We start from the raw sequence: 24040 nt of genomic DNA, 5'->3' as shown, positions 1-24040 counted from the left end.
GCCTGCCCGACCGCAAAGAACATCATCAGGCTTAAACTCAGTCGAGTCTACGGCGGTCGAGTCCTTGTCGCCACCGAGTGTAGACATATTAAATGTTGGGGCTAAATTAACAATTAAAAAAAAATTAAGTTACACAAACACACAAAATTATTAGGCTACAGTAGTTATAAAAAACTTAACTGCAAAGACCGTAAAAAGACAAAAAAGAAGTTAAATGCACGATACCGTAGCTGTACGAGTATGAAGTCCTAAAGTCCACAAAACTTGCTTGGATTCTTCCACTTGAATCTACAAGCACAGATGGATTGTCTTTTAATCTTCTTTCTTGCCAATGAATGTCAAAGTTATTTTTCTTCTGTACCAAACTGAGAAGAAATGTCTTTACTTTTCTTTGCTTCTGTAAGAGTGTAGACTACCAACCAACAAATCTTCTTTTATTATTTCTTGTACTTCTAAGTAGTTCTTCTGCACTAGCTGACAACAAACACGTCGTTTATTTTTATGCCTTCAAGTGCTTCTTGGCCTACCAGCTAACAAATTCGTTTTTTATTTTTCTTGCTTTAATTTCTTCTTGACCTACCAACTGACAAGAACTCGTCTTTTATTTTTTATGGTCACAGCGGTAAACCATAATCTCTTCGTGGGAAAATTGTAACATAAGATTCCCGAATCCGTTCGTCTGTATGTATCGACCGAGAAAGAAACACTTCTTGAAACGTCTATTCTTAAAGTGTATTCCTGTAAAATTAGCCCGCGGCTATCGAAATGACTGGTGCAATGCCTTACACCTCTAAAAAACTGTCACTACGATACAGATTACTTGGATAAAAGACGGAGAGTTTGTCCAGCTAGCAAGCACCAAATAAACCAGTTAAATGTGCGACCGACTTCCAACACACGACTTCAAGAATGAATCAGAAAAATTTGTGATAACTCAAAGGCACGCCAGCAGTTCGTGACGCAGCATTTCATGTCCAAACAGGCCTCAAATTGAAACAGGTTTAAACCAGTCTGACACGAGTCTTACGGACGATGGTGCAATTTTGGCTCATGTTTTAGGAATTTCCATGACGTAATATTCAGTAGACCCGAACGCAGGCGCGAATCTAAGAGTTTTTTTCGGGGGGGGCCAGAAAATTTGAAACTCAATTAAAAAGAAAGAAAAAGCTAAACAGATATGAACAATGATACTACGACATATACGATATGCTAGAAAATAGACATTAAAACAACCATTTTCATCAATTGTGATGCCGAGGGACTAATATCAGCTGTTTAGAAGCATATCAAACCATTTGATGCGGAAACATACAATTTTTCACAAAATTTCGGGGGGGGCCCGGGCCCCCTGGGCCCCCCCCATAAATCCGCGCCTGCCCGAACGGTTTCTACATGACGTTTGACCAGGCGAACAACCGTCTGTAACACAAACCTTGCGAGGGACATCCCTGGTGGACGGGGATCGGCGTCGGGTATGAAGTCACGGAGCGTGGAGGTGTGATTTTGCCACTCTGTGTTCCACATGTGGTTCGTCCAGTGTGCCGCACTTAAACCAAGTTCTTCTGCGTTCTTAAGGAGTTGTTGTGCGGCAGGCACAAAGGGGCGTCTTGATTTCAGCCGCTGCTTTATAAGTGGTTGTCTCTTGAATGGTGCATGGAGGAGATGGTCGGGGTCCAGAGCGCGGCGAGAGAGAGAAATCGTGGTTCCTTTACGGCGTAGCTCAGCGGGTTGGATGCCTGATAGGATGGGTATTGGGTAGGCAGTCCATCGGAGTGGGACGCAGGCATCCAGTCACAGTACGCAATGCGTCGTTGATGGCGGTATCAATCTGGTGGGTGTGAGAACTACGACACCAGACCGGCGCGCAGTAGCCTACTCAGCGGTGGAAATCTTTGATGGATATAAATACGCTTCTACAAAGTCAAATGAGCATATTCGACGAACTGCTAGTAAAAAGTGTCCAAATGTTGAAGTGGCGCCCGGAAGTGGCGTCTATCAAGTCTGTAGGCCTACCAGCTACACAAGATCGTTTTCTTTCGAATGAACACAACAAAGCTCAATTTATTGATCTGATTTCTGATAGTTTGAAGAAAGATGGACAGCAAGTAACTACGGTAACTGTGATGGTGATGCTGACACTGAAATTGTGGAAACAGCAATCAATCTTTCTGCAAGCAGACGAAATCCTATTGTTATTGTAGCCGACGACACAGACATCATTGTTATGTTACTTTATCATTGGAGGGAAGATTTTCAAGATGTTGTATTTTTCCAAGAAAAGGCTCAGAAGGGATGGAGCATGAAAACTGTTCCACCACCACTGGAGACAATCAGAGAACATCTTCTGTTTATGCATGCATAGTCCAGCTGTGATACTGTTTCGGCTCCATTTGGAAAAGGAAAAGTAAGCTTTCTCAAGCTTGTGAAAAAATCTGATGAACTGAAATATTTATCCATAGAAATAAGCGATGTTTGGGAAGACCAAGCTACGCAGAAGAGAGACAATTTAAGATAATTTCCTTGATCTTTTAAACATCCATGTAATAAGTTATTATTTCATATACCTTCCATTATTAATTCTACTTTAGACATAGAAAGTATATGGAGATGGCAACCCAGGGGTATGTTGGAACCAATCAAATCCCGTCCGCCCCGATAGCTCAGTTGGTTAGCGCGTCACTTCTGGAACGAAGAAGCTTCAAGATCAAGCGGCGCTGGTTCGACTCTCGGGTGTACGCTTGAGCAACGTACGTTAAGGACTGCTCTCCATTCAGCGGCATTTAATGGATGGAATAATTCCCCGGCACCAAGACTTCAACAAACGGAAACTTCATTCTGTCAATATCGGTGACCGGCCTGCGTCAGTGATTCAAAGCCTCCACAAGTATGCGACACTGCCAGGATTAAGCTCTGCAAGAAGTTTTAGATGTTGTTGTTTATATATTGAGTTATCCAAAATCAGTTTGAGGAGTAACTTCGGATGGGAAATTGTACACTTTTTCGTAAGCTCTGGTTTAACCATGGAGTAATTCATTGCTTGTCACTCCTCACAAAAATCCACCAGGCTAAAGCCTAATGGTGGAATCTACCTTATAGTCCGCATTTAATGGCTAATAACTTCAAATGTGTGTAGTTTTTGACCATAGTTCTTTTGTGAAAGTGATTCAGTATGAAATTATCTTTCGAATGAGGTATAAATCATCAATTTTAGACGATTTCGAATTTTTGGCCTATGGAGGCTGCGGCCATTATGGAAAAATGGCCAAAACTCACTATTTCCAAGGGGGAATCATAGGGCTTTTTTTTTGGTGACTCCACATCACCAATCGAACCTCCTGACAAAATTTCAGCTTGGTATTATTTTTTTCCGGGTCAAATCATTCAGCGACTGGACTAAGAGCAGTCCTTAAAATCTTTCGCGTTCACGAAGCCTCGCGCTAACTGACCGAGCCTTCGAATTTTATCCTTGGACTGACAAAGCTTCTTTGAGAGCTTAAACCTGGTAGTTTCGCATATTTTTAGGGTGCCACTGACCCAGGGCCGGCTTCCGATTGTTGTCTGCGAGCCATTCCATCAACTAAGTGCCACTGAATAGAGAGCTGCCCTTAAAATGCGTTGCTCAAGCGCAAACTTCTTGGGGTCGTCACTCGTCAACAAACCTATCGGAGACGAACCATGGGACTTCCTCGCGCGTGAGTAACATCCTCTACGGGTGTATCATCCCTGATGCTACTCGACATCAACACTGTGTCTGCGTCACTATCTCCCATCAGGGGTAGCGCCATGTTGTATTTCATCAGCGATTGTGAGGTATTCGATAACACAAAAGTTGAAATCAAGGAGAACATCGTTCATTTGTGGTCTCCCCTAGTAGAACCAGCAGGGGCTCTATCCACTTTTACAACTTGGGGGGGGGATTTTTGGACAGTGCGCTAAAATTGTCATAGTAATTTCAACTTCTGGGGGGCTACGCCTTCCAGACCCCCCAATATAGCATCAGCTTCATTCTGATCGAAGCTCAATTAGCAAAAATGTTTTGTGCAGTGAAGATATGAGCTATTTCCATGCAATGAATGTAGTCATGGCATGCATGGACAGGGGTTAACAAATAGCCTACACTTTGCTTAACACTTGCAGTACCGTATGCAGTAACACTTGCGCAGTAGGCTATACCCTAACGAAAGAACACTAACAATAGCACAAGAAGTAATGCACAACACGATAACGCACTGAGTAAAAAGCATCATACACTATATTGTAGATGTTGTGGTATAACAAGAAAGACAATAAGTGAAGATTGCCACAGGTTTACAAGAGTCAAATACGCCGGAAGATTTTATATCTTTGAGAACTGTTAAAAACAAATTCTTGACAGATTCGATCCATATTTAGTTCATCCAAAACGTCTTGGTGACTATGACATATAGCAATAAAATTTATTCGTGTAGCAGCCATCGTGCTTCATATCCATGTCTTCAACCGCCGTAATTTGCTGAAGCTTCTTTCTGCTTCCGCAGAAGAGGGGCCATTAACTAATAGCAGCCTTACAAGATTTTCCACACTGATGCACAAATCTTTCACAACGGGTTTCAGCCCCATTGATTTATTTCTTGCACCCATAATGAGAAAATTCAAAAAAGTGATATCAGCGAAAATATTTTTTTCAAAATCCGATCAATAAAAATCGCAAAACCTTTTCAAAGCCAAATGATTGAGGGGGTGATCACACACCCCCCCCCCCCTGGATAGAGCCCATGAGAACCAGCAAGCCGCGGTGGATACAACATTGTAATGTAATCGACTACGATACGGAATCTTACAACTGGATTGACATATTGTGGCGATGAACATTCGAAGGATGCCTGAAGCATGGACGTTCGTGGGTCGCATTTATTCCCAACTAGAACGATTTTGGGATAATGAAGACCCGCAATAATTGTGTAGCAACGATGCCACTTTATCTTGGTTGGCCATGAAGGTCGGTAAACAACTGGACTAGATTACCACGCAAGGTAGCCTTAAAACTATAAAAACATGTAAGAAATACCTGTAAAATACATGTAAGAAATACCACCGGTTGTATGAAACACCGGTGGTTGATACAAGCAAAGTTTTTGCTTTTTTATAGCGAGGTAGTCAAAAACTATAAAAACATGCCATGACTTCACAGTGAAGACCGAGGGAACAGAACGTCGGTTTCACAAATGAATTGGAACAAAGCTGATTCTAAAGCAGCAGGTAAGCACAATAAAATGGCGGAGAAATTGGAACTATATGTGATGTCACCAGTGAAGCATCGACTTATATCAAGCCGATGATGGTGTCTTCATGACGTGACGGGTGTGGCAGTGATGTTGATGACGTCATCATATCGCCATCTTGATGACGAAAGAGAATCCGGCGCCAACAGCGAGACCGAGCGATATCCCGAAGGCGAGCATAGAACCAGCGGTGGCGGCAAACTCGGGACTGACGCGCCTGTGACGACAATCGGGTTAGAGACGCTCCTGCAACGTCGATGTGACGTCATAACGCACTAAACTTACTTTGGCCCGTACTGCATCGCTAGGGTCCCCAAGTGACCGTTCGAGAAGCCGAAGAGGATCACGAAGACGATGAAGAAGGCGTCGTTCTGGAAGACAACAGGAGTGGTCCGCGGCTGGACGTTGCAGAGCGCAAAGAGCACGGGAAACGCTGCCCTCACGACAACGCACAACAATAACCCGGTCGTGTTGTGCTCGGATGGCTGTGACGACATAAACCATCACGTCAAACACGTTATATGACGTCAGGCACACAACGAAATACGTCAAAGCACAATGATCCACCATTGGCCGGGAACTCACCACGTGAAGACGGCCAGCCAGGGTTCGCCCCATCCAGTCGGTGGCGTTGAAGAGCAGGAAGCAGGCCACTGGAGTGAAGTAGAGAGCTGCAGTAAACAACACGGTGCGTCATAATGAACGCTTCTGCTCGCCACGTGTAGTTCCAAACTACGACAATGAGACGCGCGCAACCAAGGCCACGACACATCCGCATCAATATTGAAACTGCCATTATCACTTTCAACTTCAATACACAACACTTTTCATTGGGCGATATTGTTTGATACTGCACATGTGCTTCTTTTTATTATATTTTCGCTGTTCGGACATTGCAGCCGTGCTAGCTAGACAACCTGTACCATATGTACATTCCATTCAAGCACGTTTTAAACCATTCAAATTTTTTTCACATTCCGCTCATCGGCGTGCAGGTGTATAGGTTATTGTAGCTGTTCGTTCCGGACGCGTTGATGAATGACGAGAACAGCGACACGCTCAAACACTGGACTCACTGTTCCATGACGTCGCTTGCGTCATCGATCTGACGTTGGCGGTAATTGATGGAAAGCAGGCAAGCGTGACGAAGAAAGTAAAAAACACGGCAAACCAGTGGGGCCATATCTTCTTGAAAATCACCCAAACAGGTGGCACAACCTGCGGAGAAATACATAGCACTGACAGATCGAGCAAAGCTAAGTGTTTGGGAAATTTCGAGAAGTTACTTTAAAAATCCAATTCTATTCGCTTTTGATTTCTTCCTCATAGCATGAACCTCATTAGTTCTCAAATCGTTAAAATGAAAAACAAGGGTGAGTGGCGTCACCTACCGGACGGTAGACGATCTCTCCTGTCAACTCTTCGCAACTTCTTGTGATCAAGTTTTGCTGTTCATCTTCCGCAATCACCGAGCAGCTCTTCTTTTCGTGCAAGGGCTGACCTAAAAATCCCCATTATGACATCACAAGTCGGGTTTAAGTTTTTCTAGCCGCGTCACAAGATAATTGACGACACCACGCATAACAGATAGATGCGGATCTGCTGCAAATGAAGTTACTTACGTTGTGTGACGTCACCACATCTTTGGGGACCAGAAAAATGTTCATAAAATTTCTGAAAAACATGGATTCACATGAATTGAAGGAATAAGCACCAAATCAAACAATGAGAATGACGCAATGAGGATGACGCAATGAGATGACACAATGAGGATGACGCAATGAGGATGACGCAATGAGAATGACGCAATGAAGATGACACAACTCACATTGTTCCATAACCCGATGTAGCAGAGCCCGGTGATCGCTGTCACCGCGATGGCGCAGAGGAAGTAAGCGAATGCGCTCCCAGTGGGGGAACCGTTCACTGTGGGAACATAAACAGTGAGTATTAATATTCACACGTACCAATGGGTGAGAGAGCAAACTTGCAGTTCTGAGAGGAACGGAAAGGGCAATGGTGAGAGCAACGTATGGGGTAAAAACCAGGAGGGGGTATTAGACTGAAGAACTGATGGATATGCTAGAGGTGAGAGACTATTGAACAACTTGTCAGGGCAAATGAAGTAAGATGGTATGGACATGTAGTAAGCACGGAGGAAGGTAGTTTCCTTCAAAAGGCATTGACTTTGAAAATAGATGGGAAGAGGAAACGGGGCTATCCAAAAAGCAGACAAAAAATGAGGCAGACAAGGTGGGACTGAAAAGATGTGATGGACAGAATAAGATGGAGCATAGGAGTGAAGGCAATCGCTGCAAGGAAAGAATCGGTCACCTTCGCTAGTGGGAATAAAACCAAATTTGGACGATGAAGTTCCCCCTCAGCTTTCTGCAGACCATCCAGAGCCAAACCTGGCTTCTCGCGAGGAAAGCGATGCAATATTGTGGTCACGTTACAATGTCACGTGCCGTCATGATGCAGTTTTGTCACAAAGGTGGGTAATCGAACAATTCGTGGCTTCCCTTGAAGAATGCCGTCGCCTCCAAACAACTAAACTGCTAGCAATACTTAAGATAGTTGAGCAGGCTACTTACGCGACAATGCGGCTATCATGGCTACGGCAGCGAACACGCCTCCCATGCCCTGCACAAAAGCTTGGTCACTATCACGTAACAAGAGCACACAGTGACGTAACAAAATTGAACAACTATTTATCGGCCAACTTTCACGGGTGCCGATTACAATTGCGCATGATAGTTCAGACCAATCCATGGTCGGACTCACCTGACCCGCCATGACAGCTTGCGTGTATTGGGGGGGAAATCCTGCAGCGATCCCAAAGAGACTCGACTGGAAGACGGCGGTCAAGGAATTGAGGAGGATGATGGATGCCATGGTGACGGCGAAGAAGGTGACCGTCCAATCACTGGTGTCCACCTGCAAACGTCATCCGAGTGATGAGGACTCAGATGAGATACATTGGGTAGAAGAGGTCATCCGTGTGATGAGGACTCAGATGAGATACACTGGGTGGAGGGGACATCACCGACCAGGCACACACACGATAATCGTATTATCATCACTATATGCTAACACAATGATCAAAATATAATCAAGCTTCAAGACAGTGATCATGATGTTTGGTGTCAAGAACCGCTTCGCGATCCCATCTCTTGCGGTAGCAGCGTCAACTACAAACAATCGTACGCTCAGAGTGAGAATCGAACTCAATACCTTGACCAATGCAGTTGTCAAGGCAAACAACAGAATTACTCCAGTCAGCGACACGAGCATTCGAATCTTCTCTCTGACCCTGAAAGAATAATCAGCGTTATGCAGTGGCCAAAGTGAAGGAAATATAATATGGGTTTGAAAATAATGGTGGATTCTGGATCTGTTGTCCTCCACAAGCACTTGACCATTTCGTTCTGAAAACATTAAGCTGATCGAATTCTCGAGCTGCATCTCACCTTTGTTGCAGAAGCGTGTTTATGAAAGAGAATATGACGCTTGGTACCATCGCGCAGATCGACAAAGCGTTCCCGAACAACGACTGCAGCTTATTGTACGACGGTTCGGGGTTGCCACCAGGAGGAGAGGTGGAGTTACCGACATCAGCAGGTGGAGAAGTTGGATCTGAGGTGTTATCCTGCAGCTTGTACATCCAGTACTGTGGAAACAAATCACATTTACCATCTTCCATGTTTGCTCGGAAGTATGTGGATAAGTCTACCATCGCCAGCTTGGTTGATTTACAATCAACTACGTCATCTATGACGTTTGCTCGAACTGTGGACAGCACAAGGCAGCTGGTCTTTGATTATAGTCGATGATGATCTGAAATATCCTTCAAAGCTGCACAGAGAGTCAGTGTCACTCTCATCGATGACGTCAGGGTTGCAAACTGGGGTGACTATGCAGATAGTGGTGGAGAGCACACCATCCTAGGCAGGTGAGAGTTGGTTTCAAGGATGAAGAAGCAGAACCTGGTTAATCCACAAGGAGTGAAATTACGGCATCAACTCGGTTTAAAAGCAACTGCCTCTCGTTTGTCTACACGTCCAGTCGTCCATACGGTCCCGCTTTGCCATTTAAAGTATACATCGCTTTCAGTATAAGCAACTTGAGGATGGTTATAAACACATTCCGACCAACACAACAGCGCCGATACTGCAGAAGCTATCGCTCCATCTAACAAAAATGTAGCGCGCTACTGCCCACCTCTGGTCATAGCATAGTCATAGATCACAAACTTAGCTACCGAGGCACCAGCGGTTCAAAATTGAATTCCTGCTCACATCATTTGCGGTTATAAAGAAATTCCACGGCAGCAGCATCCCAAGACCAAGGATGTAGAAGGCGACATAAACAAACTTGAATCTGAAAAGAAAAATAACCTTACTTACTCTCTTACTTTATTTATCTTACTCCCCACATAATCGGGAGAACTGACGATTACTTTCAAGTGCCTTTGAGCTTCAAGTGCCTTCGGATTAAAAATATCAGTTGACGTTCAGTAGCAGAGGACACAGCTTGTACTGGCCACACGCAAATCAGTAGCTTTTACTGCAGTAAATGATTTTATTTTAAGTGCCCACGTTTAAATTATGACTTATGCCTACTGAATCCGAATGCTGTAGACGCTGCCTAGGCGCATCAGTAGTTTACAAAACACCGGAATGGCCCGTTTCGGTGAGTCCGATCCCTTAACGGGGGATTTTTTTTTAATTATTGGGTACCGTAGCCTAATTATCATTGCCGTTTTAGGGTTAGAGGTTTGGGGTTAGGGTTAGAGGTTAGGAAATCACCGAATCGGACTCACCGAATAGTAGCAGACCCACAAAACACATTGTGACTGACAGTCATTAAATTTTAAGACTTGAAGTCACACGGAATCAGAACTTTGCAGTAGTTGCCGGATGATACTGCTGCCTGTCGCTTATACCGAAAAATGTTTCAACAGAATGCACCATCAGCATCGGTATTGCGACTGACAAGTTTCGATAACGGTTAGGAAGCGTTCATAACTGACGTCAACCACTTTTTGACCATTCCTCTTGGGAGGTCTTCGTTTGGCTCTTTTCTGACAGGTTTGTCTTAAGCTTCATGTAAACCGTGATGCCACAAAGCAATTAGATAAATTATATAGATTACCACCCGCTAAACTTTCGCTACCGTCGCCCACATGGTCCCGCCCAGATGTCGTGAGGAGCAGAGATGTTTGAATCATCATCATCATCATCAATCATCATTATGTTCCTTCCTCGTATTGAGGGTTGTTGCGCCATTGTTCTCGACCATGAGCTGTTCGTACTGCACTTCCATAACTTAATTTTGTCAATTTTGTGATGTTTGGTGTCCAAATCATTCTTGGTCTGCCTTTGTTTCTTTTACCATTTACTATCCCTTCTATTCATGATCTTTGTAACGAGTTTTGCCTTATTGTGTGTCATAAATACTTTGAATGAGGATGCAATAGATAGATGTTTGAATGAGGATGCAATATTTTCTGTAGATGTGATAAGCAAACACAACACTGCTGTTTTGTGTTTTGTTTTTACCATACTGAGTCAAACAGGCAGTAGATTTTACAGGAAGCTCACCTGTCTTTTGGCACCTCCGTTTTTACTTCTGGCACCTGTATGGATCCTTCCTGATGGTTGGCATAAGGCGAGATGCTGGAATAGTCAAGGTGACTGGAGTCCGAGGAACTCAGAAGTGGCTGAGTATCCTCCTCATCTGCAAGAATGGAGAAGAAAAAATGTAAGAAGGCTGTTACTATAACGATGTACTGTATCTAATCTACTGTAGATGGTACAACCTTTAACATTGGTTTATATTTCAATATAAAGCCTCATGTTTGATATTTTGACACAAGTCATTAGTCGATGTGGTTCATCAATAACAAAGACTGAAAACAATGGTGTTCGTTATTTCCCCAGTGATAAAGACTTGGATTTAATGAAAGAAAAAGAAAATAAACTTTTGACTGATGCTATTACGTGCCATGCCAGCACACAGACTCATTGCCAGTGACAAAGCATTTGCCAGATGTTCAATTGCTCATGCCACCTAACCAACTGGACAGATCTGTGGTCTCATATCTATGCATACTGCATGACACAAGTAACAAACCAGCCTTGCCTAGTTTTGTCAATTTACCTGTTTGCTTATTTTGCCCATTCATAATACAGTTGGTACCGGTATATGTTTATTGATCATACAATGAATTCAATAATATTTTAATGGTAATATGCTTCAGTGGGGACTTGCTGTGACCTAGACACTACCAAGCCTTCGCAACTGAAGCCAGTTACAGGCGATGACTTTTTATAAAGTATCAACGTAAATTGTGTGACGTCACAACTGGTAGGCGTCGTGTTCCTAGTTCTGTGTTCAGCGTAATCATTTTTTAGTTGCACCTAGTACAGTTAACACGTAATATAATATCTTCTCCCTCTCGCCCTTTTGTTAACAGTAACTGTGGAACTGATATACTTCAGCTACTCATCCACAGTAAATACATTGATTGGTTTTATCAAGCTCAAAGGATTGTCCCTATTTAACAACATTGCCAACTTGTATTTATTATTTTTGTTCAAAATACAAGCACTTCCTAAGCAGCAAAGCTTTCTCCGTTTGAAATGCAACTAAACGTTTTGCAACGTTGAAAAAGAATTTACCAGATAGAAAACATCAGCTCGTCAAAGTATCACTAATCAACAATTGCAAAGATATACTTTTCTTAACGATGTTCTGCTTCACCATAACCTAGCAAGACAGCCTACAGATCTGAAGGATTGTGCATGGTGCTGGACCAACCACTTATGTATGTCACAAGTCTTGCCTAATTGTCATCTTATGTTTATGGACCAGACTCTCAGACGGCACAACAAATCGTCCATCACTGCACTATCTACAGGTCTAAAGATCGAAGTCCCAAACTTACAGCCTTGATAGCAATACAGTCCGATGGCTGAAGTGCCTGGATAAAATAATATGACTGCTGCCAGATACATGAAAAGATTATTCATAACACCATGTAACTATAAATCGTATAGATATTTACTCAATACAATCAAAAGTTAATTAAATTTCAGGCCTCGAAATTCGTTTTAGTTGACGGTGGACAAACGTGTCCGGTCTGAGCAGCTACCTTGGTGGACAAATTAAGTTTCACGGCGAACACACCAGTTTTAGCTTCGATCGTCATTTGAGAACTATAGCTACGGTTTAGAAGGTTTTTTAAAATTTCAGCCAAGTCATTCTGAAAGGCTTTCATCAAACCAACGACGTGCGCTTGAAGAGTCAAAGCGCCGTGTAGCTGCTTGATACGCCGCATAACTGATGAACTTCCACCGAACGAGCTCGTGTGGCTTCTTGCGTCACAATGCTCTGGGCAAGAGTCGGAAAACTTCCACACAAACGCTACTATTTTCTGCTGTGCAAAGTTTCACTAGGCTTTTTTTAAATTTATTTTTGCGTATCATGTCAGCGAAAGTAAATTTTCCTTGGGCCTTTTCTTTTTTATTGTAATACCAAAAATTAACAAATTGTGCTGCATCTTGCTGTAATAGCCTACTTGGATAATCTATTTTTGTAACCAACCTTGCATTACCAATATTGCTCGGAGATCAAAGCCAGACATTGTGACGTAAGACTAGAACTAAGTTGCGCGTGATTATTGTAGAAGTACAGGTACTCCCATCCCATCGATTCTTAGCGAAGAATTCACCTTTGTTACGCTGATTCAATCAAAAGTTTTCCTGCTTGAACGGAAGCTAAGGGATACAGTATTCACATTTTCTAAATGCGCTGAAAATTATATTCTCGCAACCATAGGCGCCGACTTTTATTTTTGCACGGAGTGGCGGATAGCACAATATGGCAACCTAAATTCTAAAAACTTAAGCCAAGGGAATTCGCTTTCCACGATTTTTGATAGCTTCTCCCTTCAACAGCGATTATCCTGCTCGTGCTCGGTTCTTCCACCTCCCTGATCGTGCTAACGCCTTTTGGCAGTGGCACACTTTCGTTTCGTTCAGGCGTTTGGTCACTTTCATGCTGGCTGAAATCCTGACTAGACGCAACAAAAAATGACTCAATGGAGAGCTGCAATTTTGAACGCTTTTTCGGTGGCATCTTTAAGCTGAATAAAACTGGAATGTCGGCGAAAACTTTTACGGGACTTTTCGTAATTTTTTCTATGATGTAACAAGCAACTCCTATGTCAGACCAATAAATTCCCGCCTCACAGTTTGTCACGCCATATTACTGCATGAAGTAGATAACAAAGTAGAAATTAAAGCATGAAGTAGATGACAATACACTCCAATTGAAATCGGAAAATAATTCAAAATGCAAAATCTTGAGTAGACCTAATTGAAAAAGGTTGCTTTTATTATTGGGAATTGGCAGGGGGTGTAGCTTTCCTCGAATAGAATCATGTAAACGTGGAAATTTGCAGAACGTTAAAACTGCTACTTTACTAAGGGAACGTTCAAATATTACGTAACGCTTTTTTTCCGAATTTTTGACCCCCCCCCTCTCCCATGTAACGCCAACGTAACGCTTTTTGCAATCCTCCCTCCCCCATGTAACGCTTTTTCACTACGAATTCAGCACAAAAAACTTCCATTCCGTACTCGAAAGCGTTACGTAACGTTTTGCTTGAACCCCCTCCCCCCAATGTGACGCTAACGTAACGCTTTGCATAACCCCTCCCCTCCCCCTCGAAGGCGTTATGTAATATTTGAACGTTCCCTAAGTGCACTTTTTAAATAAAACTCAAAAAGTTTCGAAAATTGCATTTTTTTAATGAAATTTGAAAATAGACATTTATTTATTCATTTAAGGGGTGGAGCTATCAATCATCGAGATAATTTTAATTCCAAGTATTTGATAGCTGTCGTAATTTATAGCGATATTATAAACAGTTTAAAAAATTTAAAAAAAAATTTTTGAGGGAGGCAATGGAAAGATCGTATTTTATTGATTAATAAATCCCATTGCAAACCTGACAAATGTAACAATGACTTATGACAAGTAACAAATAAAACGATCGCAACAACAAGGAAAAAACTCGTAGCCACGTGTTGCATAATGTTCACGTAGCTTGCTTGATGTTACGCGAGTATCATGCTTGTGACAAAAACAATCATTTTCTTCGCAATACTGTATTGGTTCACCTCTTGCTTTACGTTGACTTGAAGCGAAAACCAATGATCAAAAAAAGATTGAAACGTCCGTTCAAATAACATTTATTTGCAGTAAGTAATGTAACCTAAACGGGGTGGCTGCCACCCCGCCACAGCGGTTTCGGGATGGCGTGGCCACCCCGTAAGTCGGCGCCAGTGCTCGCAACAATTGTTCATGCCATGTAACTGACGATTTGACGCTAAATCCTATGTTATTTCTCGGCGGACAAATACGACCGATCTAGATGGTACTTCTCACGGACATCACATGCTGTGACAGTTTTGGGAGGTGTAGCGGTGCTTCATTTTTGCTGGAGTAGTGTGCTACTTTTTTTTTTCAATGTAAAGGTAGTACAGAAACATTACATTAGTATTCCCGCTACTTTCCAATTTAAAGTTAAAAAATGATTCGTTTTGCAGATTTAATGAAAACATTGCGTGAAAAAATAAAACCAGAAATCATTCGACTATTGCAGGAAACACCAAACCACGTTGATACCGACAAGAGTGCACGACAAGGAGTACCAACAAGGATGCATACTTTTGTGCATATCACTATGATCATGACTTTTCCAAGTAAAGTAACATTCAGCTAAAAAGGGAAGGCTAGTTACCACACATTATCTAAAAAATCAGGTTCAGTTCTAGTCTACAATAAATAAAAATACATACTTTCTATATTTTCTTCCATGACAGTTCTTCACATTTGCTGTTCAATACTTTAATTGCATAACTTGCTCACGACTCAGCTATTTAAAAACTCTTGCACATTTCTTAGTAATTGATAACTGTCTATTCAGCAGTATTGCAGTCAGCAGATGTGTTTTTGTAGTTTGTCATGTGGTTTATCATGTGTCTTTATGTAGTGACGTCACAAAGAATAAAATACGCTCATCCTTCAACAAAGCTTCGTTTGTAAACTAAGAGTGACGTTCATTTTTTTTTTGTCGTATCCAGGCTTACACCAGGTGGTTGAAGATTTAGATTAAGTGGATGGGAAGGCAATGAAGTCAATCTTCGTGACCACCTTCAGGCAATTGCCTTTAAGTGTCCTGCCAAAGACACAGCTGCATGCTCATAAGCGGTGTCGAACCGGCGCTCTTTCGATTGCCGTTCCAGCACTCTCACCACTCAGCTATGCAGCCGACGACGTTCAGTTCAGTTTGTTTTTATTTCTGACCATCACAACGAAAAAAAAACAATATATGATATGCCTACCACATTTTCATCACCCAAAAAGAGGACATCAGGCCTCGAAACAACATTTTTTCCGGCCGTCAAACGTGTCCGACTGAAGCAAGCTGTTCGGTGGCCAATTACAAGCTCATGGCGGCCATCGAACTTCGACACGCATCAACACACAGTCTTCAAAATTAGCATATTTTTACTTCTGCAGAAACGTTCCGAGGCCAAACGACAAAAGTTGAAATTGCCCCGGCAATTGCTGTGAACGTTTATTACGAAACAATTGTACCAAAACAAAACATGTAAAGTTACGAGAAGCAAAAAATATACTAGAGCAGGGGTGTGCAACGTGCGGCCCGCGGGCCAAATGCGGCCCGCAAAGAAAAATTGTGTGGCCCGCGAAACGTGTTTATAATTTAGTTTAGTCTGGTACGTGTAAACAATTCATTGTGGAGTGGATTGTTGTAGATTTTGCTACTTCTGTTAACCAGTTTAGAAATCTCCCACCTGCCACCGCTAACCCAATGTATTTAATTATTTGGAACGTAAAAAGGTATTGTCACATACAAGGTATTATGAACAAATTACGACTTCGGAAAGCTCACGTAGCCTACAGACAGGAAATCCTTTCCACTTTCCAACTTTGAGACTTGAGAGACTATGGAATGCATCCTGAGAAGAAAACTGAATTTGCAGACCAAGTTGAAAAATTGTTGTATGAATTTTTGGCTCGTTTCACAAACTTCAAATCTCATGAACATTTGTTTGGTATATCTTCTTCGCCATTCAACACAGACATTGACAAAGCACCAACTGATATCCAACTTGAACTGATTGATCTTCAAGAGAAAACGGATTTGAAAGCAAAGTATTTAGAAATGAATCTTGGGCGACTTTTACCGAAAAACATCTCAACCAAGATGACTTTCCACATTTGAAAAAATCCATGGGTTTAAAAATGGTTCTTTTTGACTCAACGTAGCCTATTTGTGCGAACAATTTTATTCTAAAATTGGTGTCATGAAGTCTCCCTATCTCGATCGGTTCTGACAGACGAACACTTGGAAAATGGACTTCGAATTGCGAGCACTTCCATTAAAGTAAATTTGAAAAAAGCCGTCGGGAAAAGAAGCCAGCTGCAAACTCCTCACTGAACTCGTTTAAAGACGGTGTGACAATAAATTTGAATAACAGTTTTCTTCAGAAATTTATTCATCTTAACTTATTATTTCTGCTAGGAGATGATCCTTAATAATTCCATAAGGACACTATGAATAACAAAAAACCTCTTTTTTGTGCCTGCAACTACTAGAAATCATATATTGAATAAACGTGCGGCCCGCGGTTTCACCCAGTTATTTATATCTGGCCCTCCTGTAATAAAGGTTGCACACCCCTGTACTAGAGTAGTGGGTCTGTTACTATTCGGTGAGTCCGATTCGGTGAGTTCCTAACCTTTAACTCCTAACCCTAAAACGGCAATGATAATTAGGCTACGGTAACCGATTATTTAAAAAAAAATTGAAAAAATCCCCCGTTAAGGGATCGGACTCACCGAATTGGAATCACCGAAACGGGGAATTCCGTAGAGTAGTCTATCACGACCGCACTGTTTGACTTGCTGTGATGTAATAATATCAAAAGTGGCGATAAAGCGAGCAACAAGATACTACAAGATACGCACGTCGCACGCTGTTACAGTATTTCACTTTAAATAACGCACGGGAGAAAAGTAAGTTAATTTTGGGTGGATTCAACGTTCAAGTCAGCACAAAATAAAAATGATAACAAAATAACAAAATAATAACAAAGTAAAAATGTCAGTGGAATTTTACGTTTAAACAATTTTTACATCTTCTTAGATCAGGGATTCTTAACCTGGCGTCCATGAACCCCTAAACCTAAAGGGCCCGCAAGGCGTAGTCAGGGGGTCTGCGAAAGTTTCCGAATTTGCAGCATGATTGATAAATTGCGACATTAAAAAATTAATTCTGCTTTATTTGTGTATTTAGAATGATTTTCAAACTGTACCACGCAACGCCCTGGTGCGTCGTTTGAAATTTTAAAGGGCGTCGCACAAGGGTCGGCTTCCTAACTGAAAAAATTTCATATATATATAAAAGACTAAAATCTTTTCATAAGCCTGTGTATGTTCAACTTAATTCTTTTGAGACAGCAGGTTGTTGATCAATGCTTAATTTAGAAATGGAAACGTTAGTCTGTAGCCTATTAGAACTCACAGTTTTTCCATGGCTGTGATTACAACGAAGTATTGGTTACAAATGAAAAAAGAGAGAAATTCTTTGTAAAGATCGCAAAAACTCTATTCATTTGCGATAAAATTTGCAGAAAAGCATTAAATCAGCATATAGAATAAAGATTTTTCATCCTGTGTGCCAAGATATAGTTCATAACAAAACTTCGTCAATGTCATCAATCGTCATAAGTGCGTCGCGAGTTCAGCAGATTCTTCTAAGTGTGTCGTTTCAAAACTTGTGAAAAAGGAGACGCGACATTAGGGTGCGGCTGATGCCCCGTAAAATTTAAAACTTGATTGTAGCAACCTTAACTTTTTTTTGGAAGTGAGGCTTGGTCTACAAAGCTTAAATATAAAGTTTCAGCAAAATTGAATATCATAAGGTCTAAGGGGTCCAGATTGCAATCAAACTTTTATAGGATTATCGATTTTCCCAAATTTCAATTTTGACATTAAATTGGGTGATTTATGTTTTTTGAGTGATTTTTGTATGTTCATTGTTCATGTGATACCAGCTAATTTTTGTAAATTATTGCAAATTATAGTTTTTATGCTGTGAACAGCAGCTTAGGTTTCACTTAGAACCAGTGTGTCAATTTAGGGGCAATTTTGCATACTTTGTGCAATGGAATTTCTGAAATTTTTGCAGAGTTATGGCAACCTTTCTAAGTTTAGGCAAAATCTGTGAAGCATACTCTGCAAAAAATTTCAAAAATGGTGTCTTCGGATTGCAAATTCTTTAAATGAATACCCTGTTCAGAACAAACCATAACTGACACTAGAAAATCAGTGTTTTATACTTTTAATGCCATTTACCACAGCGCTGTGTACGCTTTAACCATAATAAATTTAATATAAGCACTCCTTTGTTGCTTTTGAGTTAAAATTTAGATATTACGAAGTGACATTGTGTTTCAGTACTCTTCCTATGATACATAATTGCATATCTTTTCACCACAGGTTTTCACCTTAAAAAGAATTAGCCTACTTCCCCCACATGGTGCCTACACACAGCCTAATAAGGGGTGACCTATATCTTCTTGAAGTTGTATTCAAGCACCAGTTTTAATGCCCTGTATTAGAGCTTGTTGTGTCAAAAACAAGAGATGTAACAAAATCTTTGCAATGCCAATCTTCAAGCAACTGCATAGTAACTTTGGACACAAATGCTCCAGCTGTTTCTGTTGAATGGGTTGGAATTATTGGAACACCCAACAATTTAATGCCACCGATGCCAGATATCAAAACTTGAAGCCTTTCTTCTTGCTTTTACTTGCTGGTTAAAATCCCCAGAAGTTTTCCATCCCAATGTAAAGCACCAACAGCAGGTGGTGACCACGCGGAGAGAATTTTTTCTGAAATATGTTGCGCTGTTTCAAGTCTGTATCTGTGTGACTGAGATGGACGGAGATTTAGCTTCAAAGCATCTCCAGAACAGGCTTGAACCATAGAATGGAGAGTAAGAGATAAGGCAGTTGGTGTAATGATGTTTCTGATTGCTGCAGAGACTATCCTGGAGATTTCATTATGTCATGAGGAATGAACATGGCTGTTCCTGTTTTTGATCTTCTTTCATGAGAACGTTTTTCCTCTATCTCACAAATCATTGAAGATGTGCAATGTGCATGGCTCGTTGTCCACGTCATCCTCAGCTTCTAAATCAATAGCATTATTTATGCCATTAACTCGGGTCTCCTCCTTTGCTACTCGTCTATCTTGCTGTTGTCGCCTGGTAGTGATCTTTTTAACTTTTGCGTCCAACCAGCCATACTTGCTTCCCAGTTGCCTTGTATACTGATAAGGAATAGCATGTCTTCTTCATTGCTATTTTTTTCATTACATTACGTGACCAGAAAGGAAAGGTTTCGCTAAGCTTTTTCTGAAATTCCTGTACCGGTATATATCTTTTTTAGTGGTTTGCCTTTGTCTCTCTTAATCTTCATTTGAAATTCTGGCTTGTAAAAAGAAATTATATTTTCTGACATTCTTTGCTTTGCAACTGTAGAAATGTTAGGTCTTAAGTAAAACGTAAAAACTTTCTCAACTGTACTGTAATTACCTGCCTTCCTGATAAAATTGTTTGAATTACCGTAATTTGAAAATCACTTGCTTGTAGATTGGTAACTTGCTACATTTGATACCTTGATCTGCTTTTGTGGTAACCGTAGCGAGTAGAACATACCGAGGGTCATGTTGTGCATGAGAAAACATAGCCTAGCAAACTTTTTTTTTGATTAAACAGCCTACCAACTGAATACAAACTACACGTATTGATTCTGGACTGCATTCTGCAATTGATAAATATGATTCTATGCATGCTTCACCACATAGCATGTACTAAATGTCTAAGGTAATTCACCATTCCTAAGTTGTCACAATTAAAATGGTTAGGAGCCTTGTCTTGATATTGGAGAAGTGCTCTGTAACGACTCCTTACATTTAACCTTATTCTGAACCTGGGAACAATGCCTTAGAAATGATCTGCACTTACTAGACTGAAACTGGAGGTATTTGACTGAGCTAAACAGTGGTAAGTCATTTTGAAGGTATTATGACATGATTGACATCACATAGGCATGTTTTCACTTTTAGCGATTCTCAAGGTAAAGCTGACAAGTAGTGACCAGGAAGATTTCAGTCACTCACATTTAATAAAAGTTGTGTATTGTACTGGTTAGGCTAATACACAGACTATGTTGTTCTTCTGCTTAATACTTGCATTCTCCAGCAATTACATCAAGCATATTTTGCAATAGGTTGTCACATTACTTCTCAAAATAGTGTTTGGCTGTCTGCTTGCAAAACCTTACTTGTTAAAAAATAGTATTTATATGGAACATAATAATAGCCTACTGTGTGAAACATTGCAAATGTGAAGACTAGATGACCTTAAATACAGAATTTACCATGATAAATGAAGGACTATGTAGCGCTGTAAAACTACCCGATTATGGCAATTAAGTACCAAATTTCTCAATTTTCAATTCAAATCTGGACCCCCTAAACATTTATAGATTGGTCTTAAACTTCATAAATATTGTTTTTGTACCAAGTGTCATCTATAAAAAGAAGTTAGGGTGTTTTGCTTCAGGTCGGGGCATCAGCCGCACCCTACGCGACATGCTATAAAATTTTTAGGGGTCTGCGACCGCTTTGAGGGCACCAAAAGGGGTCCGCCAAAACAAAAAGTTTAAGAACCAGAACCACTGTCTTAGATGATTATAAGGCTATGTAGCAAAAAGTTAAAAATCAAACACATAACATTAACATAATTATTTATTTGTCAGATTCAGTCAAAGAACATGTTGCTGTTCATTTGATTTTTTCCACAGACAACATGTGTTTTACATTTGCATTTTGAGCCATGGCTTATTGCAGATGAAGAATTGCTCGATTTTTAACAATTCATTTAAAAAAATATCCAGTCCTGCAATATTTGAACTATTCTGTCCATTTTCTAATGTGCCATCATTTAAACAAAGCTAATGCAAGCTAGCTATCAGGTTTAAGACCTCTTTGCACTAGCTTTGGTATAGATCGAATAGTTTAACATCATCAATGCCAACATTTTTCTCTGACAGATACTTCCACACACCGCTGCAAAGCGTTATCCTATTCTTTGGTGTAAGACAGCATAAACAATAAGCATCCAATCAAAGGATGTGAACTCGAAAAATGAAATTAGTGGCCTATTCATCCAAATAGGCAACACAAGAGTTGAACAATAAAAATACATCTGACACAGTCATCGAGTAACACTGCCTTGGTTTGCCACATAAAATAAATGTATCCACTATATCCACAGCAAGCAGTGTATTGTCAACTTCAAAGTCAAAAAACACTTTTCTTAAACAAGGATATCCTACTTCTAACACAGCTCACAGAAAACATACTTTTCCTTTTTGGTATCGTTGCTTAGCCTTATTTAGCTTCCACCAAGGTCACATAAAAATAAAACCTTGTTGAAAATGATAGCTACTTTTTTCAATTTTAGTCGTAGGCTACTTCATGGGTGCCTTGGAAATCAGAAAATATTGAACGGCTAAGCGCCACCTCTATACATTAATTTTTTTGCTTTGAAATTTTAACAGGATAGTTTTTGTATCAAAATCAAATAAATGGTATCTCGAAACATCGAAGACTAAAATATTAACCCACTGTTTTGTATTACGGTACCTTAATATGTATACCCAGAGATGAACAGTAGCACGATGCTTTTGAAGCGCCGCTACTTTTTTGGTAGTTGTAGCGGTGCTTCATTTTTGTTGGAGTAGTGTGCTACTTTTTTTAATGTAAAGGTAGTACAGAAACATTACAATAGTATTCCCGCTACTTTCCAATTTAAAGTTAAAAAATGATTTGTTTTGGAGATTTTATGGAAACAGAAATCATTCGACTTTTGCAGGAAACATCAAACCACGTTGATACCAACAAGAGTGCACAACAAGGATGCATACTTTTGTGCATATCACTATGTTCAGTTTATTTTTGTTTTGTTGGCAAAAAATAAAAAAACAAAAATATACAAAAACACAAATAATTCGCACAACAAGGATGGCAACGAAAGACCAAAAAGTCACCAAAGTCAGCTGCCACCCAAACATGTAAACAAAAGACCCAAAATTAAGAACATTAACACATATAGCACAATACCAGCACTTTACATAATACATTAACAGTGGAGTAACACAGGGCAACATAAAAAAAAACTGTGCAGAGAAATAAGCAGATGATATGTTTCAGGAGTGATCATTGTATAAATTCTTTAATAAACAGTTATATATATTTAAATTTAAAAGCATTATAACATAAGATTTTTCTTGTATTTCTTTTGGTATTTGATTCCATAGTTTCACTCCATTAAAACATAGCATCTTCTTACCAGATTTTGACGTTGCAGAAGGCAAATATAAATCATTTTTTTGGTTCTGACGAGTTTTATGATGGTGAATTTCGTTTACAAAAATAAAGCAGCCAGCAAAGGCCCGGGGCAGCATTTTGTGCACATATTTGTACATAAATTTTGCAGTCTCTAATTTTTTTTTTTTTTTTCAATCAATCATTTTATTTTTTGTCATTAACGCGTCCGGGACAAAAAAGATACTAACTACAAAAATCGATATAAACCTACCAGCACGTTAATGAACGGAAAAAGGTGGCAAAACTTTGAAAGGTTTAAAACGTGCCTGAATGAAAAATTATGTAGTAGGCTACCGTATATATCAGTAGTTAGCACGGCCACAAAACCCAAAAAACAAATAGCAAAAACAAAAACAGAGAGAAGCACACATGTAGTAATGAATGACAGCCCAAAAGTGTTGTGGATTAAATTTGCCAGTTCCAATATTGATGTGGATGAGCAGTCATAATAATAATAGGATGGAGAAAGAAAACCGGACATAAAAGAAACCCATCCTCAGGCAAAAGCCCGTTTCGATGTGGCCTAGGAGAGCAGGTGTTGAGCTCTTTCTATGATCAATTTTGAGCACATTAAATTGGTGATAAAGAACAGTTGTATTTGTTGACCTCGGCAACAAGTTACTATGATCAACAAGTTACCATGATCTATGATCATGACTTTTCCAAGTAAAGTAACATTCAGCTAAAAAGGGAAGGCTAGTTACCACACGGCACACATTATCTAAAAAATCAGGTTCAGTTCTAGTCTGCAATAAATAAAAATACATACTTTCTATATTTTCTTCCATGACAGTTCTTCACATTTGCTGTTCAATACTGTAATTGCATAAACTTGCTCACGACTCCCATTTAAAAACTCTTGCACATTTCTTACTAATTGTTTACTGCTTACTCAGCAGTATTGCAGTCAGCAGATAATGTTTTTGTGGTTTGTCATGTGCCTTCACGTAATGACGTCACAAAGAGCAAAATACGCTAATCCTTCAACCATAGTCATGAGTCATCTATGCTTCAACAGAAATTGCCACTGCCACTGAAATTGACTAGAATGAAACCACCAACCAATCATAAGCTACGGTTTAAGTGACGTAAAAAATGGCGAAAAGAAGATCATAGAAAGCAAATTAAGTGATGGATTTTTTGTCAGCTGGTTGGCTTAGGGTTATGGCTAGAAAGTAATCATTTCATTGACGCGGGTTCGATTCTCACCACTGCTATTG

The 24040-nt window shown here is 40.3% G+C and overlaps 1 protein-coding gene across 2 annotated transcripts; it reads right to left on the bottom strand.

Annotated features, from left to right (window-relative positions):
- Nucleotides 1-3750: 3750 nt before the first annotated feature.
- Nucleotides 3751-23741, bottom strand: LOC145774362 (equilibrative nucleoside transporter 1-like). Of its 2 annotated transcripts, none has more exons than XM_082585594.1 (14): nucleotides 23590-23741; nucleotides 10865-11000; nucleotides 9560-9641; nucleotides 8732-8931; nucleotides 8496-8574; nucleotides 8046-8198; nucleotides 7856-7904; nucleotides 7090-7187; nucleotides 6884-6935; nucleotides 6653-6762; nucleotides 6338-6479; nucleotides 5847-5932; nucleotides 5547-5746; nucleotides 3751-5478 (listed from the first exon to the last, which is right to left on the bottom strand). In XM_082585594.1, the coding sequence occupies exons 1-14, from the start codon at nucleotides 23606-23608 to the stop codon at nucleotides 5367-5369; spliced, it is 1518 nt and encodes a 505-aa protein (XP_082441720.1). In that variant the 5' UTR covers nucleotides 23609-23741; the 3' UTR covers nucleotides 3751-5366. The 2 variants fall into 2 exon arrangements, with proteins under 2 accessions (XP_082441720.1, XP_082441721.1); XM_082585595.1 differs by lacking the exon at nucleotides 23590-23741 and adding an exon at nucleotides 15131-15232.
- Between the last annotated feature and the right edge of the window lie 299 nt (nucleotides 23742-24040).

Source organism: Aplidium turbinatum, chromosome 7 (assembly GCF_918807975.1).
Source record: "Aplidium turbinatum chromosome 7, kaAplTurb1.1, whole genome shotgun sequence".
Classification (NCBI taxonomy): Eukaryota; Metazoa; Chordata; class Ascidiacea; order Aplousobranchia; family Polyclinidae; genus Aplidium; species Aplidium turbinatum.
Note: the sequence above shows the minus strand (reverse complement) of the source record. Positions and strands in the feature narration are given on the sequence as shown.